The sequence below is a fragment of the Folsomia candida genome, unplaced genomic scaffold (genome assembly GCF_002217175.1).
Source record: "Folsomia candida strain VU population unplaced genomic scaffold, ASM221717v1 Fcan01_Sc016, whole genome shotgun sequence".
Classification (NCBI taxonomy): Eukaryota; Metazoa; Arthropoda; class Collembola; order Entomobryomorpha; family Isotomidae; genus Folsomia; species Folsomia candida.
In genome coordinates, this window is record NW_019091208.1 from 1,530,041 (window position 1) to 1,555,788 (window position 25,748).

At 36.2% G+C, this 25,748-nt stretch overlaps 1 protein-coding gene across 1 annotated transcript; it reads left to right on the forward strand.

Moving 5' to 3' along the window:
* Nucleotides 1-8,321: 8,321 nt before the first annotated feature.
* Nucleotides 8,322-22,082, forward strand: LOC110856477 (glycerol kinase). The gene is made up of 10 exons (XM_022104955.2): nt 8,322-8,478; nt 13,502-13,573; nt 13,825-14,011; nt 14,417-14,631; nt 14,696-14,805; nt 15,270-15,372; nt 15,461-15,571; nt 17,880-18,136; nt 20,372-20,721; nt 20,799-22,082. The coding sequence occupies exons 1-10, from the start codon at nt 8,425-8,427 to the stop codon at nt 20,849-20,851; spliced, it is 1,512 nt and encodes a 503-aa protein (XP_021960647.1). The 5' UTR covers nt 8,322-8,424; the 3' UTR covers nt 20,852-22,082.
* Nucleotides 22,083-25,748: the final 3,666 nt, after the last annotated feature.

The window sequence follows — 25,748 nt, forward strand, 5'->3', positions numbered from 1 at the left end:
AAATATTTCACATTGCTAATGTTAATACATAATATCCAAGGTAATTATTTCAACAGATTTTTTCTTACTACTGTTCAAGTGATCAATTTCGTCGAAGACTTTCATCAAACAGTTCAACCTTACAGTCGCAATCTCCCCATTGTAAATCACGAACTTGGATATCGCCGCGGTTAAAAATAACGCTGGAGTTATGATCAGGTAAATGAGTACGTGAACTGTCGTCACGTTCGGGACAGGATGAGAAGCATGTCGACCTATGACGTATCCACAACACCCCATGGTCACGATTGTAGGGAGAAAGTAGACATTAAAAATCCAAAGTAGCAATTTTCGATAGTTAGATTTGGAAACTTTTTCAAAATGGAATTTATGCTGGGATACGTAATTATACTCAAAAGTGATGGGCATCTTGGACAGGTACCGATTAGAGAGAAAGTTCGAATTAAGAACTTTCCAAATTAGTGGGGTTGGCATTTCGAGATGAAAAGTTAAAATGAAGCTAGTTATTATATAACGATGTGAATAATATCCAAATATTTAGCAATCTGAAAATTTTCCAACTGAAAAGTATGTGGTCTTAGAGCCACAGCGGAGTTTGGACATGACAAATAAAATCGATTTGTTAGCCCGGATAATTTAAAGTCTATATTTATTAAGTGGCGTTATGTTCTTATTGTGATCGTTTTGTCCGTCCGTCTGTCCGTCCGTCAACAGGATATCTCTAGAACGGGTCAACATAATCAAACGCGATTTTCGCAATTATGCTTCTAATTTCTAGTCCTCGGTCGAGCTACTTGATTGGGTCAGTCTGACCACACCCCTTTGCGCCAGGGGGTGTAGTCAAAATTGTGTTTAACTTTAATTTTCATATGGGGTGTCATTTTAAATGAAATTTGACTGCGATTTCAAGGACGTTAATATTTTGGACCTCATGAACTTGAGAAGGAGGTCAGAGGTCAAATATACGAAACTGTCATATGTATATGGCGTCATTTTAAAGGAAATTTTGATTGTTCTGACGCTACTTTTTTATATTCGTTTGTAAGGGTTCATTTGTCATACAGACATTGTTTAATATCAAATATTCATATTCAGCGACTTCAACAAGTTGCGCTTCTTAAAGGTTTAAGCTTTGTCGTTTCCCGATAGTTTATGTATTAGATAAAGAGAACAGTAAATAACTAGATATTTTTTAGATTTAGCTTCATATCAGTTCATTAAGCTAATTATATTAGTACATATACTCATTCGTCAACTAATGATACAGAAATACCTGGTTGCAAAATATTTATTTTTCTCATACAGATAAAAGTATTAACTACGTAGTGGCTGGTAATTCTAAGAATGGTAAAAATAGTTATATTATTCTAATACATATGGTAGAGGGGAATGAACGAAAATTGGCTACCAAAAAATACTTAACAAGACCACGTCAATAATGTTGATATATTTATTTCCTTTCTCTATGTAGGTAACGTATTATGTATGTACAAATTCATCCATTATTGAAGTTACCACTACTCTGACAAATAAACCAAAAGATTACTACTGAAAAACTAAAATTTGTAATGTTTAAAGTAAAACTATTCCCCAAGCACACACACTCTTGAGTCTGTAATTCTGGGGCTGTAGTACGTAGAAATTCGGTAGTAACATAAAATGTTTCCTTAGCAACGTCAAAAAAATGCCTTAGCAACACCAAGAATGTCAAATACATAACATACATTTTTTTGTTAAAGCCAGAGAAACGCGAAATCGTTTGCAAGGCATAAACGTACCACTCATAATAAATTATACGAAGTAAATATGTATTACAATTAAAAAGTTACAATAAGATTTTATTTTCAAACCAACAATTGGTGCAGAAACATAATTTTAATACTCTTGCAATGCCTTTTAATCTATGGTGAATTTCTACAAATAATTCTACAGTTTTCCATAAATTGACACTGTTTTCAGACAAACCATAATTAAATTTTTCAACCGAAAACATACGCTATTGGATCCAATATCAATTACTTTTTCAAGGCCAGCACCGCCCTAAAAGTCCCGCGTACAATCCCCTTCCAGAACTTGAGCAGTGACACCTTTTTAATCCTATAGTAACCCCCACATTAAACCGATAACGGTCTACAACTTCTTCTAAACTTGTTGAGCATCTTTTTCTCCTCCATCGGCCAATCGAAATGCTTCCAGGAATTCAACACTCTCCTCCCCTTCATCCAAATGTACCCGCCCAGAAATAGCGCGGCCGACCACACCGTCACACATCCCCCCGCCCACCCGAGCAGCAATGTTAGCGAGGGAAAATCCAACTTCCCCATCCGTGTGATCAACAAATAATTGCACGAAAGGCTGAACTGTGTCGCGATTCCCTGCAAGGGAACGATTATCGGTCCGATCCACAAATTTACACATTTTTGTAGAACCTCAACCCCCCGATACGCAACCTGCAGGGTGCCCGGCTGCCGCAAACTGGGTACTGATTTGTACCCCGTTTTGCAATTGGCGAGAAATTCTTTGTGAAAAACGCTGTACACGATGTAGACGTAGATGGACACGAGGATCCCGATCAGGGTAAGGTTCGACACGACGGAAAAGACCATCCACAAGTAGCCCGCCCAATCACGAAGTACAGGAGGGGGTGACACGCAATCGGAAGGAAGGAACAGGGATAGATGGGCGACCTTGGGAAGGCAAGGTAATGGACGAGCACCCAAAATGGGACTGTTACCGAGGTTACGGTTACCAACAGGATGAACCGTTCTAAACACCAGGTTAAGATTTTGTGATCCTTTGCATGGTTAGGGTTCCATTTTTCTATAGGAAAGGAAGAATTAATAGACACAAATTTTAACAAAATGCTAATATTTTTCGGCGCTGCATGAAAGTAGCAACTAAAAAAAATTGCGTCGAAACTATCGATTCAGGTGGCATACAAACATAAATATCAGGTGGTGTAAAAGTCAGGTTACAATGGAAAATTTTTCAGTGGGAAACATTCGTAAATTTCCATTAGTTACGGATTTGGGATTGAGATTTTTATTAATTTTTATTAAAACTTATGGAACACTGATGACAGAATTATTAAAATATTGAATTTCAGAGGCAAAATTTCCGTAACTAATGGAGAATTTTTCCCATTGATAAATTTTTCATTCTAACCTGACATTTAAACTACCATGTATTTGCATTAGAAATTACGACACCCTTACACACATATAAATGAAAATTATGTAGGTGCAAAGAAACGTATGCGGGGTAAAATGCAACATATCGCGTAAAATGATTTAACAGTTTCCCATAAAAACCAAAACTCAAAATTTTCTGCGAACTTACTGCAAAAACCTGTCCAATATTTTAACATCGCATTAACCACGGAGGCGGAATAATCCGGTTGTAAGAAAATCATCATGGCGAACCCACAGTCGAAAATGGCCGAGAGGAATAAAGCCAAACAAAATCCGAGGTCTTCCGGTCGGCCCCATAACTTTACAGAAATCGTGCGCACCCCACCATACGCGGTTGCGCTGAATAGTCCCAGAGTGTGGAGAAAGTGCCATAATCTAGTTTCCGGTATTACTACGAGCTTCTTTTTCTTACGTTTCCATAGAAATGGAGACCCCCAAAGACCGTGGTTAGATTTATGTGGTTACCAAAAGCGTTGTAGAATAGTGTGGAAAACTTGTGGGTTGGAAACTTTGGTTTTCGAGTTTCAAAGAAGTACAGTTTTTTGCAGTTTTTTATAGATTAAGAAATTTATCGAGCCCACCGACGGGCTCGACAAGACAGCCTGTTGTTATTTACCCTTTCCAGAGACTTTGTTCTGTTTAACAAGTATATATTTTTCACTAAATCCATAATTAAAGTACCTCGAAAACGGTAACCTATGGTGATTATAGGTTTTGTAGGATCATAATCTTTTTAGCGACCGAACAGTCTATATTATAATTCGGATTGTACATGGTTACGAAAGTAAAGGTATTTGTCCGTGACGGAAGTGAAAGGGAGAAAGAGGTTTGAAAACCGGATAAGCAAGGGAGAAGCTGAAGATAAGTCGATTATATCTATATATACGCCTAGAAATAATTTTACTCTTTTGAAAAGTAATCACGATTTCAATTCTAGATTAAGTAAACGATACAAAATCAAGACTAACGTTAACTATATAAAGAGCTTACTCAGGATTTACATAGTTTACTTTACTTGTAAAAGTCGAGTATCAGAGGAATTTCGGAAACGACAAAAATTGCATAAATATCGAGAATGATTAGAATATTTACAACCTCGAGTACCCGAAATTATTGTACATAAATATGTCAACCCAATCATTCTATTGATGCACCTACAATATCTCAACCTACGCACGTATGTACATGTTTATGAACGGGATAAGACGGGCTTATTTCCTAGTAACAAATACTGACAATGAGGAGGTGTGAGGTGGTTATCGCCGATATCCACCGGACTAATTTTAAATTGTTCAGGTTCAAAAATAAGTGGACCCGTATTTTTTCGTTTTCCTGAATGGGCATGTTTACGCCCTTGGCGGAACTTTCAAAAAAAAATTCAGCCAAAATTCGGATTTTTGAAAACGCTGTAACTTTTCGAATTTTGACCCGATTTCAAAAAATAAACCCATTTTTTGTTCAGAATTACATCCCTGAAAATATAAAAATTCATTTTTAAAAATTTTAAAAATTTAATATTTTCATGCTATTTCTGAGTTTTTATACACTCAAAAAAAGATAATTTTTTTTAAAATGAATTTTTATATTTTCAGGAATATAATTCTGAACAAAAAATGGGTTTATTTTTTTAAATCGGATTAAAATTCGAAAAGTTACAGCGTTTTTAAAAATCCGAATTTTGGCCGAAATTTTTTTTGAAAATTCCGCCAAGGGCGTAAACATGCCCATTCAGGAAAACGAAAAAATACGGGTCCACTTATTTTTGAACCTGAATAATTTAAAATTAGTCCGGTGGATATTTGGCGATAACCACCTCACACCGTCGCATTGTGAGTCATGTCCAATTCTCCAATTACAATCATTCAATAACCTTTACCGGTAATTTATAAGCAACAAGGCAAGAATAAATTATGGTGTTTAATACAGTGTCGGACAGATGTCTACGTCCACATAGTCGCGTCAATTTCATTTTCAAATTGTCACTGAACTACTGAACCAATTTTCATCATTGATATATCAAATTCTCACAAATTTAACGTAATTTCATAGCACATTATTAGTTTTCCGCTAAAAAATTTATTTTAGGCCAGAGATGTATTTTAATTCAAAATGAAAACAATTGGATGGACAAAAGTCAACGTCCAGTCAGAGAAAACATACAAAAAAAACTGTAATTTATAAGGAATGTTATAACAATTAATTTTTAATATTTGGTTGGGCCTCCGTTCGCTTTAAGGACGGCTTCAAGGCGTCGAGTCATAGAGTTTACCAAATTCTTGGTCACATCTTCAGAAATGGTTTCCCAAACTTCACGAATTCTGGATTTAAGGCCCGGAATTCCTGAAAAAGATTGTTTTCTTATTTCTCTTTCAATGTGGTCGCACAGATGCTCAATGGGATTCAAGTCTGGAGATTGGGGAGGCCATTCTAGCTTCGGAATTTTTTTTTCTTGAAGTATTCCATGGTGGACTTGGCAGAGTGTTTCGGATCGTTGTCTTGTTGGAAGGCAAATCGTCGTCCAAGTCCAAGTTTTCGAACAGATTCCTGGATATTACGGTCAAGTATTCCCTGGTACTTGTATTGGTCCATAATTCCGTCAATAAATTCCATTTTTCCTGCCCCACTTGAAGCCATGCATCCCCACACCATTACCGACCCGCCGCCGTGCTTAACTGTGGGGTTGAGATTTTTTGGATTCAAAGCTTCTTTTGGATATCTCCACACTCTAAGACGCCCATCTGACCCAAAGACATTGAACTTTGACTCGTCAGTCCATAAAATATGTCCCAGAATGTTTGTGGCTTGGAAATGTGGTCTCTGGCAAACTTCACTCGTTTGGTTGCATTCCTCGGTACAATAAGAGGCTTCCGGACTGCTCTGTGGGATTTCAAATTTCCCTTATTCAGTGTTCTTTGGATGGTCATAGGACTAACCTGTTTGCCGAACATCTCCTTGATCTCGGTAGATAGCTTTGGAGCACTAAGTGAGGGTGTAACGTTGACTTTGTTGAGCACGTGGCGTACTTCTCGGTGAGCCAAAATCGGTTTTCGACCACTTCTGACCTTGTTTTGGACTGAACCATTAGCTTTAAAGTTCTTAATGATTGTCTGGATGGTTGTCCTTGCTAATTTATACTTGGTCCATATTTGTCTCTGCGACAGCCCCCTTTTTGTCCACCCTTCCAGTCCTGAATGACAAGATCTCGAATAGCGATAGGAATTTCCTTGCGTGTCGACGCCATCATATTTTTCTGGAAGAAAATTATTTAAAAATTAATGCGGCATATGTTATTGATAGATTTATTAAGTTACCTGATTTTATAAATTGGAGAGATTTTTGTTGTTGACAATTAAAGTGAAGTGGACGTAGACTTTTGTCCGCTCAAATTTCATCCTCTCTCGCTCTGCACTATGATTCTCAGTTTTCCCAGAATTTTCAGAAATAACTCATATGTTTTATGAAATTACGTTAAATTTGTGAGAATTTGATATATCAATGATGAAAATTGGTTCAGTAGTTCAGTGACAATTTGAAAATGAAATTGACGCGACTATGTGGACGTAGACATCTGTCCGACACTGTACACATACTTATCCAGTAATCTTAAATAAAGAAATAAAGAACAAAGAAATAAATAAAGAACAAAATATTGGTTTAAACCAAATTTTCAATAGTTAAATACATCTGTACCTGCATACATATGTACATAAATATGTCCGGGAAGGAAATGCGTTGTTAGTTTGTGGAGGCTAAATGATTATATGGGTAGGAATGCGTAATTTCTGCCTACATAGTTTTTCCCCGATGTGAATAACCTACGAAAATAAAAATTTCTAACAAACAACTTAATGAGTAGTATTCATTCATTCATACATACATACCTAAGAAAAACAATGAGCGCACTCCGGTCAACCTTCTCATATCTCGAAAATTAAGCATCACAACATAATTTCGAAGTTTTGCGAGGTATGCGAGATTTCTCAAAAAATTTTCTGGAAGAACCATGTCATTTTTTTGTAAATTTACCCAGCACTTAGGCATGTTTATGTTCTTATTTCGCCAAAATTACATACTTCGCAACTTCATCGTCACCATCTCCAGCAACAGAAATTAAAGAAATCCATGGAAATAATACACAAATATGTAGGAATTGTTCAATAGATTTGCGCGATATTAGGGAACGTCCATATATTACGTCATCATTTTACTGGGTGGATAGTTTAGGTCGTCCTATCTTCCCATTTTAAAATTCCCTATCCCTTAATGTGTATGTTGGGCGGGTGGGTCCTAAAATCCATAATTTTTGATGACGTAATATATGGATGCCCCCTTGGAGAGATTTATGAGGTAAAATTTTGCGAGTCCCCTCACGACAAAAATATTTTTGATCTTTACAAGTTCGCTAAATTAGTTGCGATGCGAAATAAAACGTTGACGTGAGTACACCCAACATTAAAGTAAATCCATTCTTTAATTCATTCCATGAGTGAGGACATCGTTGTTGTTGTTTTTTTCATAATTTGGAAAAAGACCCCGGATCTCATTAACCTAAATTTTTTAACGTAATTAACAAACCACAGACAAAGGGGCGAATCAGAAAGAAAACAAAAACTCAATTTCACAATGCAGCCAAATTAAAAGGTTCCATTCCGTTCCATTGTCTCCATACATAATTAAGATGAAAAGCCACATTTTCACCTGCGAAATTGCGTGACTGTTGCAATTAAGGGAAGGATTTGATTATCCCCGAATTACTGAATAATTTAAGCTAAAAACCAAGCATAACACGGTTAAATTTTTAAGTACATACAGGGTGGTTAAAATGACACGGTACAATGAAAAAATTTTCGATGGGAAAAATTCGTAAATTTCTATTAGTTACCGAAATTTTATCTCTAAAATTCAACATTTGAATAATTTCGTCATCAGTTTTGGTAATAATTATAAAAACCTCAAAATCTTGTAAATAATGGAGATTTATAGGATTTTCCCATTGACAAATTTTCGATTCTAGCGTGACATTTAAACCACCCTGTACATACTTGTCAGCAATTCTACCCAACTAAACCATACGTGTAGACATTTCCTATAATTTCGTCCCCTTCCAGTCAGTCGTTTAAACTTTGCAGGTGAACCCGGACATACTTCATTGATTTTTTTTCCAAATTCCCATAAATAGTCCCCCCCAACTTTATTTCAAAGTTTACCCCTTCAATACGTCTTACCATTAGAAATGAGTAATTTCGTCGCCGCAATTGATCAAGGGACTAGCTCATCACGATTGATGGTAACCTTGTAAATCTATTTAAGGAATTCGTAATCTATTAAAATCCTTACAATGGAGGTCTCCCAACGTATGATCACAGATTTGGACCAAACTAGCGCCAATCGATCACAAATATATTCAATTAGTATGAAATTTGCAAATGGAAGTATCTGCTAATACGCAGGTTTGGCGGAGATATTTGCATAAAAATAGGAGAACACGCACTCAAATGCTGACAAAATTTTTCATTTTCCAAATCTGCTGCTTGGATGCAAATATCTCCGCCAAACCAGCGCATTGGAAGATAGTTCCATTTGCAAATTTCGTACTAATTATATTTGTGATCGATTGACACTAATTTCGTCCAAATATGTGAGCATACGTTGGGATTTGATTTGATTTTGATTTATTTCAATGAGGCACCCCACTGCATGGGACTTTACACCTCAAGGATAAAAAAGAAAGTCATACATTACACAATTTTCATTTTGCTTGTACATACATATACCAAATGATGATTACGTCATAGAAAATCTTGATACTCATCCGAATCGAATAACTCGAATAATTCTATAACTCTTTTTGTATTCTGGACATTTAAAAAGTACTTCTTCACCTCTTTTTTAAACATAATTAGACTCATCTTTCCATGCTCATTTTTTAAATTTAATGGTAGATTAGACCATGACATTGCTGCCCTATATTTAAAGGACTTTTTGGCAATATTATTACTAATTAAAATATGTGGCTTATAGTAAGTATTATTTCGAGTATTTCTATATATAACGGTGCTTATTGGTACATAATTGGCAAAATATTTGGGACAGCAGCCATTTAGCATTTTAGACACACATTTACACAACTCAGCCTGCACCATATTTTCCGCTACTAACCATTCCAAGTCGACTGATAAGTCATCGGATATAGGGTCATATTTCTCTTTATTGCATACATATCTTGCACATTTTCTGATTACCTTATTTACACACTTTAAATTATTCTTACCAAATAGCCATACAGGAGATGCGTATAACAGACTAGAGAATACCAGTGCATGTATTAATAGTACCTTATTCTTGCGTTCCACGACATTTTTTAGGGGACCAAGTGACCAAAGAGAGCTGTTACAACTTTTTATTACCTTATCACATTGATTATTGAACTTAAGGTCTTCATCCAATAATACCCCCAATAATTTTGTACAAGTAACCCTTCTAATAGCTGTGTCGTTAATTTGTATAACAATATCTGATCCAGCAGATTTTAATTTAGGGGGGCAAATACAATAAATTCACATTTATTTACGTTCAGTTCTTGCCTGTTTGCTTCCATCCAACGCATACTCCTATCCAGATCATCATTCAGATTATTTACAACTTGTTCTATATGATCAATATCACCAGAAATTAAAACACCACTGTCATCGGCAAACATAACACATAAACTGTTTTTTAAATGGTACGGCAGGTCGTTCATCATTATCAAAAACAGAATACAACTAATACATAACCCTTGAGAAAAACCTAGATTAGTAGGACGCGTGCTAGATGTTTTAGTACAATTATTGCAGGAGATACATACAAATTGTTGCCTATTTTCTAGAAATGACCTCACAAGTTTAGAATCTACTCCATACCATTTTAGTTTGTGTAGTAGAACCTCTTTGCAGGCCTTATCGTAGGCCTTCGCAACATCCAGCGCCACCATAATACATACTTGATCATTCTCCCATGCTTTGTATACAAAATCAGTGACCGCTATTAGGGCATGCGTGGTGGAATGGAACTTGCGAAAGCCGAACTGGAATTCTGACAACAAATTATTAGATTCAAGATAAGTAGAAAGTTGGTTGAATATACATTTACCAAATAATTTAGTTAGTACAGGTTGGATTGTTATCGGTCTAAGCTCATTTGGCGATACTGGATTTTTTACCTTTGGTATTGGAATCACCTTAGCTAGTTTAAGCATATTCGGGACGCTTTCCTCATTAATATACATGTTAAATAAGTTCATGATAATAATTCTAAATTTAGGAGATGTCATACACATATTCATCATTTTGTTGCACAATCCGGTCGTGTCGCGGGATGTCGATCCTTTGTTTTTTGTGCCTTTCCACGCCTTCAGAATGTCTTGTGTGGATAATTCCCAGAATTTAAAAGAAAGGTCGAGGTCGTCCCAGAGTAGTGCGGGTTTTGTAGGTAGTGGTGGCAGTGTTTGGGCGTGGTCCCTTTTCGAGATGTTCACGAAAAAAGAATTTACGGTGTCAGGTTCCAAGTTAATTTCAGCTGCAGGGCTTAGTAGAGGGTATATTTTTTCTAGGGCTCCCCAGAAGTGAAGCTTCTCCACTTTCTTATTAAATTCATGTTTGGTGTCCTCCAGAATATTTCTTTTAACGAGTGACTTGTAGTTCTTAAATGATTGGATATCAGCTGGTGATGGGTCACGACGACATGCCTTGTACGCCTTGTCTCGCTGCTTAATAATCTGTCGTGTTTTGCACGATACAAACTTTTTATGTTGATGCACATAATAAGTAACTGTTCTAATTGGAGCTAGTATATCATAGATAGCTAGTATATCGTTTATCACACCGTGAGTAACTGTTTCGCCGTCTCCCTGACTAGCTTCAATATTATTGATATATGTCGCAAGATCCGTAAGGTTGATATTGTTGTAGTTTCTAATATGTTTTTGCTTCTTAATCGGCACTGGTTTTTTAGTGGAGATTATGCATTCTGTATATGCATGATCAGACAGGTGTGGGTTGAATACTGATTTGTTTATAATGGATTGGTTGTTGTTTGTGATGATGAGGTCCAATATATTACCTCCTCTCGTCGGTTCGTCAATTATCTGATGTAGAGACAGTTTACTAATTATTTTGTATAGGGGGGAAGCCGATTTTGTATTACGTAGGTTAAAGTCACCGAGGATATACATATTTTTATGGTATTTACAGCGTTCAGATAAGAAGTCGTCAAAAAATTCATAGTCATCATCTGTTAAGGTTTCCTTCTTGTAGTTTGGATGGCGATACACACACGATATGATGATTTCCTTATTAAAACGTAATTGCACGATTAGGGTCAAATATTCAACATTGTTGGACGGGATATCAGGAAAGTTATTAGGTTTTTTTACTTTAATATTGTCTCTTACTAGCATGGCAATACCACGGTCATGTGAATCGGGTCTGGCGTCTTTTCTAAATATCACGTAACCTGGAATTTGTCGTAAATTATGCTGTGATTTAAGTCTTGACCCACTTATACACAATATATTGATGTCGTTAAGGGATAGGAATGTTTTGAGCTCATTAAACTTACTATGTATTGAATTTAAGTTTATGTTTAAATTTATGTGGGCGATTGTTAAGTTTTTTGAATTTTCTTCGTTCGGCGAGGAACTAAAAAATGATTATTATATCTCAACGAAGGCTTGCTAAATGAAATATTATTATTTCTTACACTTGTTGCGGTTGTGCGATCGATTTGATTTACAGGGCCATGTCGTTCATTGTTGTGAGACCTAATTTGCATATTACTTTTATTATGTATTGCTGGTGATGATAAGCTGTTTAATCGACTATGTGACCCACCCTCAGATTCTGTCCTCATATTCGCAACGAGCCTGCCATTACACACCTGGTGAGATTCACGGTCCGATGTTATCGACTTATTTTTCCAGTTTATAGTACAATTCTCGTTATTGTCTTTGAATTCTTTGGTTTTTTTCCTTAATATGGCAAAGTCCCGTCGTAGTGTATAAGGAAGATCCTCATTTATAAAGATAGGTGGCTTGGTTTCCTTCCTTGAATTCCATACACTTTCTCTGTCCGATAAGCAACTAAATCGCACTATAACTTGTCTGCACCCTTGTGCCTTATGGGAACCTAATCTCAACACAGAGTCCACTTTTATGTCTTGTTTGACAATATTGCTGAGCAATTTATTAACAATAATACGCAATTCTTCCAGCGATTCGTTAAGAGGGTCGGATAATCCAGAAATTATAAGATTAATCCGTTTTACATCACGTTCTATTTGTTCGTTATGGCATTCTAGATAATCCATACGTGTTGACAAACCAATATTCCCCTTTGTTAGTTTCGCGACATCGTTTTTTAATGTATTCAGTTCAGTTTGGTGGGCGAGGAGACAGACCTTTATATCTGACACAGAGCACTTTAAATTTTCTGTTAAAGTATCAATTTTTGAACTGATACGAAGTTCGTGATTTGTTAGGAATTGCATAATAGTATCACAATTTTGCGGGTCAGGTGATGGGTCGTCATTAGTACTGTCATTTAGTGACACCATACTTCTAGTTCTGGGTCGCTTATTGGTCTCACTATTTGCACTATTAATATGACTGAAATTAAACTCAGCAATTCTTGTTTTCACTGTATTTCCGTTTTTTGTAGGAGATTTCAAATCTTTACTAGGTGCCATGTTTATAAGATTGGTAACGATGAATTACTTTTTAATACAAAATAGAAACTCCAGCCAGTTAACTCCAGAAGTTTGTAACAGTAGTGTAGGTTATTTCAGTAGGTTGGTTTAACTGTGAGGTTACGAGGCACCCGCTGTTGTTTATTTTTTTTAGTACAGTAATTTAACAAACTTTACTATACGATGTAAATTATTCGCATCCGTTCGCTTCATTATCTATTTGTATCTCTTTTACTAGTAGTTATGGTCACGTGGTGGTAATTTGGGAGATCAATGGGGTAATAATGGGAGACCTCCATTGTTAGTACATATGTACATGAGCGCAATCTATTTCAGTTATAAATTTAACTTCTTTAAATTATAATCAAAATAGCCGAACTAAGGGAACATCCATATATTACGTCAGCATTTTAGTGTGTGGGTGGTTTATGTTGTCCTATCTTTCCCATATTAAAATTCCCTATCCCTTAATGTTTACGTTGGGTTGGTGGGTGCTAACATCGAGAATTTTTGATGACATAATATAAGAGAAAAGTAAATGCTGAAATAAAATAGCATCAAATATCTTAAAAAATATATGTCTGCAGGTATTTGAGGCCAATACAGGTAAATTGATAACCTTTCATCAAGTCGAAATTCCACGCTGTGCTCCAAACCAAGTAAGTTTCTTGACATGCAATTAAAATTAATATATTTATTTAATTGTATAAAAATTTCAAAACTAAATTTTAAAAATTTTTAAAAAAATTTTAAACAATTAATTCAAAAATTAAGTAGTGCAAGAAACTAAATCCAAATCTACACAAAATAATTATTTCTTTACAATTTTTATTTATTTCAAACTATAACTTGGAAATAGAACAAGGAGATACACATGTTGGTTTATTTTTGCATAATTGTCTTTTTATAGGGATGGGTAGAGCAAGATGCAAATATTCTTCTCTCTTCTATCTTAACCTGTATTGACGAGTGTGTCCAAAATTTGGAAGACATGGACCTATCCCCCTCGCAAATAAAAGCTGTAGGGATAACAAATCAAAGAGAAACTGTTATCGCATGGGACAAGTTTTCAGGGAAGCCGTTGTACAATGCGATTGGTAAATATTTTAGTTAATAATTAAGTACGTCAAGCTTCATAAAGGAAAGAATTGATAAAAAACTCAACCTGTTCCATATCTGAATTAAAATTTTGTTTTAAAAAAGTAGTTGTAGTTAAGATTTCACTACTTTTTCCAGAGTAACTGAACAAAAGTAATTGCCGAGGTGGATTTCTAAATTATTTTGAAATAGTAAATTACATTATTCCACTAAAATGCAGCAAATCTCTTAAAACAGAACATAATACTTTGTTCCCCGATACATAAAGTTTGGGCAAAAAATTATGTTCTTATTCGTCCCCATATTTCTTCACCACGCTCTATTTAAAAATAAACATTGTATGTATGTATACCTACTACCAGGAAAAATATAAATACAACTAAAGTCCTTCTCATTTATTTCAGTCTGGATGGATACCCGAACCGTATCCACCGTGCAGGAAATTCTATCCACGAAGAAACAAGAAACTGAAGAAATCCGTCGTATCTCTGGCCTTCCAATGAGCACTTATTTCAGTGCCACAAAAATAAAGTGGCTCATTGACAATGTCCCCGAAGTAAAAGTAGCCGTGGATCAATGTCGGTGCCTTTTTGGCACAGTCGATGCCTGGCTCACTTGGGTAACTAATTAATTAATATTTCTGATTAATTAATTAGCCACATAAATTTTATTATTTCGTTAAGAATCTGACAGGAGGAGCTAACGGCGGATTGCACGTAACCGACGTTACTAACGCTTCCAGAACCATGCTCATGAATTTGGAGACGCTACAGTGGGATCCCTACTTGTGCAAGTAAGAATTACAAGCATATTAATTAAAAGTTAGTAATTAAAAGAGCTTTTTAATTAGCCACATTATGAATTAATTAGTAATTGATAATTAGACGGAAAATATTTCGCCTAATTAGTAATTAATTTTGACATAGAAACCGTAGAAAATAGTGGTAAGGCAAGTGGTTTTACGAGCAACAATCAGAATTGGTAATTAGTAATTAACTAAGGTTGCTAATTAAGCCAAGTAATTAGAACATTGACCAATTAATTCGTGATTTTCTAAATAATTATTAATTAAAGTTAGCTTCTGTGGTACCAATAAACGTTAACTAGTAATTAAAAATTATTTTAAACATGCTACTAAATTCGACAATTAATAAGATTCACTAATTAATTAGAAAGCTCTGATAATTAAACAGTTTAATTTAAACTGTCATATAAATATACAAGCCAGCCCTCATTTTTCCAACTCTTACAATTCAGGTTTTTTGGGATTGATGTCAAACTCCTGCCTGAAATACGGTCTTCATCCGAAATTTATGGGCATTTCGTATCCACTAAACTAGGCGGTGTTCCAATTTCAGGAGTGCGTACATATTAATCCTAATCATACATGCAGCTGTATATATCACCACGTTGCGTTCGGAACTAACCAATTCAAAATTCCCGAACAGATTTTGGGCGATCAACAAGCCGCTCTTGTCGGCCAGCTATGTTTTAAACCAGGCCAAGCTAAATGTACGTATGGAACAGCGGGCGTTCTCCTGTTCAATACTGGATCAACGGTAGGCAATACCCATAATTTATTTATAACATCCATCTCGTTATTAGCTCACCCTGCGTAGCATGAGAGCTATTGAATTGCTCTTGTCCGTCCGTTCGTCCGTCCGTCCGTCCATCCGTCCGTCCGTCTGTCTGTCTGTGTGTTCACGAGTTTTTTGCATCAATTTATGCTAATTAATAAGTCCCAAGACCATTTAAACCCAAATTTGTAGCACAATTGGTATCAAAAAATCGTTAACGCAAAGTGGTGCGCAATAATTGGAGGAATCGATGTATTCTGCGCCAATGATTAGGATTAACTGAAAGTTCTAGTTAGCGTTGGCCGACTTCACTTAACCTCGAAATCGTGTCAAAATTTAGTCCCAATTTTAACCATTTCGGCTGCACCATTGGTGCAATATTATATCAAACTTCTTTTATTTTCCGTTTATTCTGTACCATTGGTGCAAAATTATATAAAAATTATGAATCTATTGTATCCGCTTATTTTGCACCTTTTATGCAAAATTATATCCAACTAATTATTCCAGGGTGAGCTACTTCTAACGTTACTACGGTCTATTCAATTCATTCCACTCAAATTTATATTCATGCATTAAGTACTAATTGAATAAATGAGTGGAAAATATTTATTCATTCAATATTCATTGAATATGTACATAGTCTTACCATAAGAAGTGATAGTTTTTGAACGGGTCAACATAAAATTAAAAGGTCAGTTGCGGTTTGTACATACATTCAGTGCCTATCATTGGTGTTGACCGTTTTTACTTGACGTCACTAGGTCAAAAGTAGGAGGAGCTTACCTACACGCGCGCGGCAATAATTTTTCACTTTTTGCACGAGAAAAAAATGCACAATGTTTGATGTAGTGTAGCAGTCCAAGTGCAACTACGATCTGGTTGCCCAAACTATTAAACTAACCCTAGAGACAGTGGCTAACTATGACATAAAAGTTCCGGTTGTCCAAGGTCAAGGAGAACTACAGTGAGGTCCGACGCTTTAAACACCAGAATTGCACAAATCTCTGTCCGACGCCGGAGACTTTGGCCATACAAATGACCTTACAACTTTATAAATCAGATGAGCACTGAAAAATGACCCTAAGATGGAGGACATTTAGAGTAGAAAGCGTCACATGCCACAGATTTCCCAGACATAAGCTAAAGGTCAAAAAATCGAACACACTCCCTCAGCAGTACGGTAAAAAGCAATCAAAAAATAACCCGTCTACAGAAGAGAATTTCTTTAAGACGGAGCCACATTTCCACAAAAAAAGAAGCAGAATTTATGTTAAATATTCTTAGGGTTAGTTGATTGCGAGATGGAGATCGAAGGTTATTTTATCCGCCTAAATGCATGGTTTTGGCGGGAATCGGCGGAATTGGGCAAAAACCGCCCAATTTTCTGGATTATGGAGACAAGATAGTTTTAAAAAATATTTGATGAACGTCATAGTGAAGAAAGAACACCCCCTCAACTAGTCCATATTGGGTGAAAAGCCACCGACCTTTGTGAAGGGCTCTACAGTAACATATACAGCGAAATTCGTGAAAAACTGGATCAAAATCCATAATTCTGACTTCGTTTGCACTTAAGGTTTGACCTTGGCATTTTCGAACCGCAGTCAACTTCACCACCAAATATTGATTAACGTTGAGGAAAGGGTCTGTTCTGAACCCCATATAAGTGTCAAGGTCACAAAAAAATTTCTGACCCGGGAATGATACACTTTGTCGATTGATTTCATACGTATTTTTGATGGAGCTTTCTCCTCTCGCGAATAATTTCTGAGTGCCACAAGAGGAATATGTTTTCAAGTTTAATACATGTTTTCTACTTGAAATTTAACTGGTTTTTCAATGGAATAAAAATAAATTTGAAATTCCTTAAAACATAAGCGATATAGTCGTCTACTCTACTATCACTTTTTAAGTTGAGACTATGTATGAAAATGAATGAGACATGTTTATTAATTTAAAATTCAAAATTAATTCAAAATTATGGTTTTGAATAATTCACACCCATTCATTATTCAAACTCATTTTAATGAATATTTAAATGTGAACAGGTATGGGTGTATGTAGCCAAATTTTACAGAGGGCGCGTATAAAAATGTAAACCAAATGATTTGCAGTAGGATTTAGTTAATATTATCCAACGAAAATTTAATTCATTCCAACCAAAATTTGCCAATAATGAAATATGCAACCAATTAATTTATTTTATAACAATTTTCATTATATTTTCAGTGTATATATGTAGCAATCTAAATCTAAATTTAACACTCGTATCGAATTCTTTCCCTAGATCGTGCACTCCACCCAAGGTCTGCTCACCACTGTTGGGTACAAGTTAGGTCCCGACCATCCCGTCGTGTACGCTTTGGAAGGATCCATCGCCATTGCTGGGGCGTGCATTCGATGGCTCAGAGACAATCTAGATTTCGGTGGAAGTTACGAAGAAATCGTAAAATTATCCGAAAGTGTTGAGGAGACTGGAGGAGTATTTTTTGTTCCCGCGTTTTCCGGATTGTTTGCCCCTTATTGGAGATCTGACGCGAGAGGGTGAGCCACATTCTTTCCAATTGTTCAAGGCTTCTTTAAATGAGATATTTTACTACAACCTACCTACATAATGCTGCACAGAGGGGACAAGAAATATGTAAAGCATTAACAAATTTTCTCTAAAATTCATTTAGCTCCTTAGTTCGGTAGGGAGAACAGTTCTGGAGAAATTATTCGAAAGATCGTAAATAATTTATATTTGGATAGATTTTTCATAATTTATTCGTATTTATTTTAAGAAATTTTAACAAAATAGTTAATCGTCCCCGTATATATTTTTACCGCTATATATATACAAGATTATCTTGCTGGCATTACCTACAGTTAATAAAAGTATTATTTGGACAGTGATGAGCAGGTTTTTCAAATGTTCATATTTTTACGGTTTCTTAGAAAGTTAGCCTTATTATTCTTTTGACTTGACACATAAGTATGTGGTTATCTAAATCCATAAGCCTTTCATCAATATTTATTTTGAGACGGAAAATATTAAGCATTTTCCAAGTAAAAGTGAAAAACTCACATCAAAGTATTATTAGGACACCGAGATTCTTTTCCAAATTCGCCACAGTACACTATCTATCACATTACAATTTTGATGAATAATGCAAGGACATGTGTAATTCTTTACTCCAGAAGCTCTTCACGCCTTTATTCTCGTTTAGAAATCACCGGCAATCATCATTCCTAAAATACTGCGAGCTGTTAGTAAATGGTGGGAAATTATTATCTCAGACCACCAGAACTATCTTCCAGAACCCATAATTGATGATAAAATTATTCACAACTATAGTACACAGTAATATTTTGTCTCAAATTGCAAAGAAACCAGCAGAATTATCAGAAAACCTGGAGATGTTTAGCCAAGTAATCAAATATCGTCATAATTTCTGCATGTTTCGAAACGCTACCAATAATTTCTGCACCAAAAGTGCACCAAAAACTTCAATTTGTGTGTGGAATAATTGTTTCCGATCAAAAAATCTTCAATCGAATCAAAAATCAAGGCTTTAAAGGCCGAACAGCAGTAAAGAGCAAATTGATTTTAAGCACGAAAGTGAAGCGTCTACTTCGTGGGAGTAGTTAACATCGTAATCGGGCCCTGAGCAGGTGGAAGCAGGTCAACTAGTTAGATTGACGTATTCTTAACCTGTCTTAGCCCGATGGGCCCACAAAGTATGCAGAAAACTTAATGAGGAGTTGAATGTGCCAGGCTTGCGACTATATTTGCATCACCCTGGAGTTTCAGTTATGATGTGGGGTTCGAAATCAAGGTCGGGGACATGTTAGTTCGAAATAATCGACGGACTCGTGTTGAAAGAAGTCTACATGAGGATTCTAGGTTGAAAACTTGTCAAATATGTCATAACTTGTACAGCAATGAAGCTTTCATTTATGCTTTTCGTTCGCCAACATTTACCTCCTCCGGATTTGTTGACTACCTTGCCGTCACTTTTCCATTTTAAGACAGCAAATGGACATTAAATGGTCCATACTATATTTCGGAATAATGTTCTGAGCAATAATTGGCTTTGGAAGACGGTTTTGGTGGTCGGAGATAATAAATTCGCCCAATTAATTATAGCTCGGAGTATTTTGGGAATGGTGATTGCAGGTGATCTCTAAACTAGAATAAAGGCGTGAAAAGCTTCTGGAGTAAAGATTTACACATGACCTTGCATTATTCATCAAAATTGTAATGTGATAGATAGTGTACTGTGGCGAATTTGGAAAAGAATCTCGGTGTCCTAATAATACTTTGATGTGAGTTTTTCACGTTTACTTGGAAAATGCTTAATATTTTCCGTCTCAAAATAAATATTGATGAAAGGCTTATGGATTTAGATAACCACATACTTATGTGTCAAGTCAAAAGAATAATAAGGCTAACTTTCTAAGAACCCGTAAAAATATGAGCATTTGAAAAACCTGCTCATCACTGTTTAAATAATACTTTTATTAACTGTAAATTAATTTAGGATTAGCCTAATCCACACCGCAAAATCATTATACAATTCAAATTATAATGGGGGCGTTCATTATTTTTTCGTATCGTAAAATAACTTGCGACGGTTACGAGATTTTGTAAGCGTCGTGAGATTTTATCCTGGAAAATCACGTTACTACGCTTACGATTTTACGAAACCTGACCCCTTGTTTTTTATTCGTAAACTATTATACTACGATACGAAGAAATAACGAATACCCTCAATATTTCTACCCACTAATTTCCAGCCTTATCTGCGGTCTTACTGAATTCTCTACGAAATCCCACATCACTCGAGCAGCCTATGAAGGGGTCGCGTTTCAAGTGAAGGAAATCTTATCAGCCATCAATTCTGAAGTTGGTGTCGTTCCAATCTCCTCGCTCCGAGTGGACGGCGGAATGACAGTCGTCGCCCACTTGATGCAACTCCAAGCCGATTTCTTGGGGATTGAAGTACTCCGATCGGAAATGGGGGAAATGTCTGCCTTGGGGGCGGCAATGGCTGCCGGAAACGCGGAAGGTGTCCAAGTTTGGGACATTTTTACAAAATCCGATTCCATACCTGGGGATGCTTTTCATCCCAAACTTACAAACCAAGGTAAATGTACACATATTTTTTTAGGAAATGGAATTAAAATGCTGTTTTATTTACGTAATCATTATGATCTCTTCCAGAACGGGAGGAACGATATGTCAAATGGAAAAATGCAGTTGTTAGAACTTTGTAAAGTCAGATATAAGGACAAGAACTTTCGTCAGCACCTTGTTACACTATGGATCATCTCCATTAAAAACGCGTGATTTTATTATATATGTATACTACTTATTTTATTGAATTTCCTATCAATGAGCCTGGTGCGTGTCAACGGTCCAAAGTTTTCAAAACGTTTTTAGTTTTGAAAACAGGTGACAAATTGCAAGAACTAAAGATTAATAAGAATTACAGCGCCAAATAATCTTGTAGAAAAAAATTAAGCGTAATAGATGTACCATAATTCAAAATACTTATGTAGATATTTAATAGGGGGCCGTCCATAAATTACGTAACGCAAGAGGGGGGGAGGAGGGGTCATGGGAAGAGCGTTACGAATTGTTATGTAGGGGGAGGGGGGTATAACAAATTTGTTACGTAACGCATTTCATAAACGCGATTAAAAATCGAATTGAACTCATGTCATCCAGAAGGTTTCAGTGTACGCATGTAAGTACGTTTTTCATTATGGTGCTCACATTAAAAGAAGAGCAAAATTCTTGCCTACTTGTGAACCATCATTCCTCCACAGTGACCTCGGAGGGCGATGGTGTGACGTAAGTTTCACGATTAATTGAGCCTTACCTTTAAGATGAGAATTTGATCGAATTTGCCGATCACCTGAGCCCCAACGAGGTCACTTAGGAGGCATGATGGTTGTCAAGAATTGTACTCATCTATTAATGGTCGTACGATAGTTTTCCGGATGCAACTTGACAAAAGGTTCCATTGTGAGTCTTGGTAAACGTTGAGAGACCTGTAAGATTTACAATTTCCATTTCTTATATGATGATGTCGAATATGATTTCGTTGTTCTTGAACAAGAAATTCACAAAATTCTAATTTATCTAGCAATTTAAAAGAAATTGAAGCAATAAAAGCGACATTTGTCTACACAACCTGGAACAAATGAAAATTTTGCAAGTTACTGTTAAAGAAATTACCTGCGGTGAAATCAAATTTACGTTACGTTACGAAGGGGGAGGGGGGTAGTCGAGAAGCGTTACGATGCCGTTACGAGGGGGGAGGGGGGGTCTAAAAAATGATGATTTTTGCGTTACGTAATTTATGGATGGCCCCTAGGGAAATAATCGCGATGGTGTGATATCCTTAATTATGGTATGTGCCCGTAAGTAAGCTACAGTTACCTTTGACCTTGTGTTATACATAATCCTATAAAAATAAAAGTTATGTATACATATACTAAATATGTATTCGGCTATATCCTGTTTAGATAAATATTTCTCGCTAAGCATGTATTAACAACTATTTAGACAAATTTTGCAATTTTTATTTAAAAAATTACACCTTGTCTGGTTGATTTATGAGTTAAATCCCAAACCCGAGAAAATTATAATTCAATTCGCACTAAAACTACACTAAAAGACCCTTAAGAACAGTATTATAAACTTGATCTGACTAACAATGGAACCTTTTTTCAAGCTACACGAGATAAGCTTAGTGACCTATGCTAAAAAATCAAGCTAAAAATTAGAAATGACGTGGTACTTATCTTTCCGTTGAATGGGCACTTGGAGGTCAAATATTTGAAGGCAAAGTTCACAGTAGCGGCCTGCTTTTTTCTCAAGCGGGCGAGCGGAGGAGGAGTGAAAATTTTCTCTTCGAGGTCACTCCGCTGCCTTCACTCTCGCGCTAGTTTCGTTCATCAATAGTATGCAATCAATATGCAATTCCAAAAATATACAACGAAATGTGGCAATAAAAATAAGTCAACTTTACGGATTATGATTTCTAATTAATTAATACACTAATTAATCAGACGCACTTATGTATAACTTATAGAACCCATTGTCACTTTTTCATTACGGATCGGTGGATAGTTGATAGTAGGACTTTAAAAAGCAATTATAAAATTATATGAATGTATGCACCAATTTACGAGATTGTGAAATTTTGTCAAAAAGAATATGCATTGAATGAAGTGCGAGCGTGCGAGAGTGAAGGCAGCGGAGTGACCTCGAAGGAGAAAATTTTCACTCCTCCGCTCGCACGCTTGAGAAAAAAGCAGGCCGCTACTGTGAACTTTGCCTTCAAATATTTGACCTCCAAGTGCCCATTCAACGGAAAGATAAGTACCACGTCATTTCTAATTTTTAGCTTGATTTTTTAGCATAGGTCACTAAGCTTATCTCGTGTAGCTTGAAAAAGGGTTCCATTGTAAGCTGAAATTTGCTTATATTCTATTGATGAATCTTTCGAAATTAAAATTGTGCCTCTACCCTTAAAGTTGGCACCCTTTTTATACCAATTTGTATATTTTCATAGAAGTAATTCTGAACAACAATTGGGCTTAATTTTTGAAATCGGGTTAAAATTCGAAATATTACATTTTTAGAAACCTTGATGTTGGCTGAAATTTGTTAAACATGCTAATTCAGGAAAACTCAAAAATACAGGACCGCTTATTTTTGAACATGAAAAATTTAAAAATAGTCCGGTCCATATCGGCGATAACCTAATCCGCCATTAACAACGTGATTGTATTATCTGTCACGGCGTTCGCCACCTGTACCGTCCACCTGCTCGAAATCATTCCAAATGGTCCACACCTAATCCCAACCGGTCTCAACGATTTGGTCACCTTTCTCTCATACCTCCTGGTACACTGCCTTCTCAGCAGCCCTACAAAATCCACCGACTTTTCATAAACTTCTGCCGCTTGTGGAAGCAGGGTAAACTGGAAAGTTAACGTGAACCCCGCTGTGACCGGAAGTAGCGGATACAGAACGATGGGGAGGGTCGAATACATCCGGATTGTGCCATGCAGTGAACAAATGATCATGCAGACGCCACAAAATAAGAGAGGTGGCACAGTCCTGTAGCAGTATTCCACGTTAATGTACCTGTTCAAAAATACTTTTTTCATTCAGAGTTCGATCATCCCGATTTCTGAGTGAAGATTTTCATCCACACACAATCATTCTTTTTCAGACTCATTTCATTTCACTTCACTTCATCGCACTTTATTTCTTACTTTGCCCCAGGTATTAAGCATAGGGTGAAAAATGAAGTGAGTGAAAAATCCTTTCATTCACACTCACTCATTTTCACTCAAATGACAAGAAATTCATTTTTATTCACTATCATAATCAGTCAATCATTTTCTCTCAGACACATTTCACTTCATCGGACTTCATTTCTCTGCCCCAGGTATTAAGCATATATAGGGTGAAATATGAAGTAAGTGATAAATCCTTTCATTCATTCCCACTCATTCGTCTGAAATGACGGAATCTTTCACTCATTTTCACTCAAATGACTGGAAATTCATTTAAATTCACTATTGTTTTCTATCATAATCATTCAAAATGAGTGAAAGTGAACAGGTATGATTCCTCGTTAATGTATGTACCCAGTCCAGACTTGAAATTGCCGATAGATTCCAATTTCCACGGAGTTGGAATTGGACCTGGTTTTTAATTCAACTACGTTCCGTAATAGTTGCGTTCCTTTCGACAAGCATTGCACGACCGGAAGTCCGACCAATAGAACGGCAAGGGCGGATTTTACCAGTTCCGTAGCCAAAAATTGTACCATAAGGATTCTGATGAGCTTCGAGATTAAGTTGTACACCCAGTTGGTACTTGTATGCCCCCAGATATTTAGAGGATCCAGATTAAGGTAGACTAAACCCGGTCCGGTCAAATATATGGGAAAAACTGAACCCCAAGTGATTACTTTTAACAAGTGTAGCACCCAAATTGGTGACCGTTTCTTAGGAACTGCAGCCCAAAGTTCTGCGAAATGGAATATTTATTGAGCTCACAATTGAGGTTTCCCAACGTATGCATGTTCACAGATTTGGACCAAACTAGCTTCAATCCATCACAAATATAATTTGTGACATTGGCATCCAAAAAGCCGAAAACCAACGCATAAGGCTGGAAATTTTTTCATTTTCCAAATTTGCTGCGCACTTTTCCCTCTTTGGATGCAAATATCTCTGCCAAACTTGCGCATTGGCCGATAGTTCTATTTGCAAATTCCATCATAATTAAATTTGTGATCGATTGACGCCAGTTTGGTCCAAATCTATGAGCACACGTTGGATTACCACCATTGTAAATTAAATTATTTGGTGTGGATCTTCGATCTTACAAGGGACACTCACGACCTGTCGCTTGAGTCCAGGGTCCCCACTATGTTTTTTAGAATCTACTAGGACCCCAGATGAAGGATTCATTCATATTTCCGTGTAAAACTCATATTTGGCCCAATGGCGTGGCGCTAAACTTAAAAATTTGCCTTTTCGACCAATTTCAAACCCCCATAACTTTTGCAGTTTATGTCGGATTTTTAAAATTTTTTACTTAAGATGATCAGAAAAGTCGAAATTTTAGAGAAAAAAAATAAAAATTAAAAAATTTTAATTTTTGAGATATTTTTAGCATTTTTACGACGAACCCGAAATTTCAAAATTTTGCGAAAAGTTAAAAGCGATAATTTTGGAAAAAATTTGATAGAATACGAAAGTTGAACTCCTTGTCATGATTTTTGCCAAAAATTTTGAAAATCCGTCCAGGATTTCAAAAGTTATGGCGGTTTTAAAATGAAAAACTTGGCGCCACGCCATGGCGCCAAATATGAGTTTTACACGGAAATATGAATGAATCCTTCATCTGGGGTCCTAGTAGATTCTAAAAAACATAGTGGGTACCCTGGACTCAAGCGACAGGTCGTGAGTGTCCCTTGTTAGTATAAAAAATTACCTTCAATTTGTTCTTAGTGTCCCTTGTTAGTATACAAAATTACCTTCAATTTGTTCTTCAAATTCGGCCATCCGATTCACAATATTGGGCGCCACTTGGGGATAAAACGCTATCGTAATACTCATTCCTATAAAGCAGAGAGGA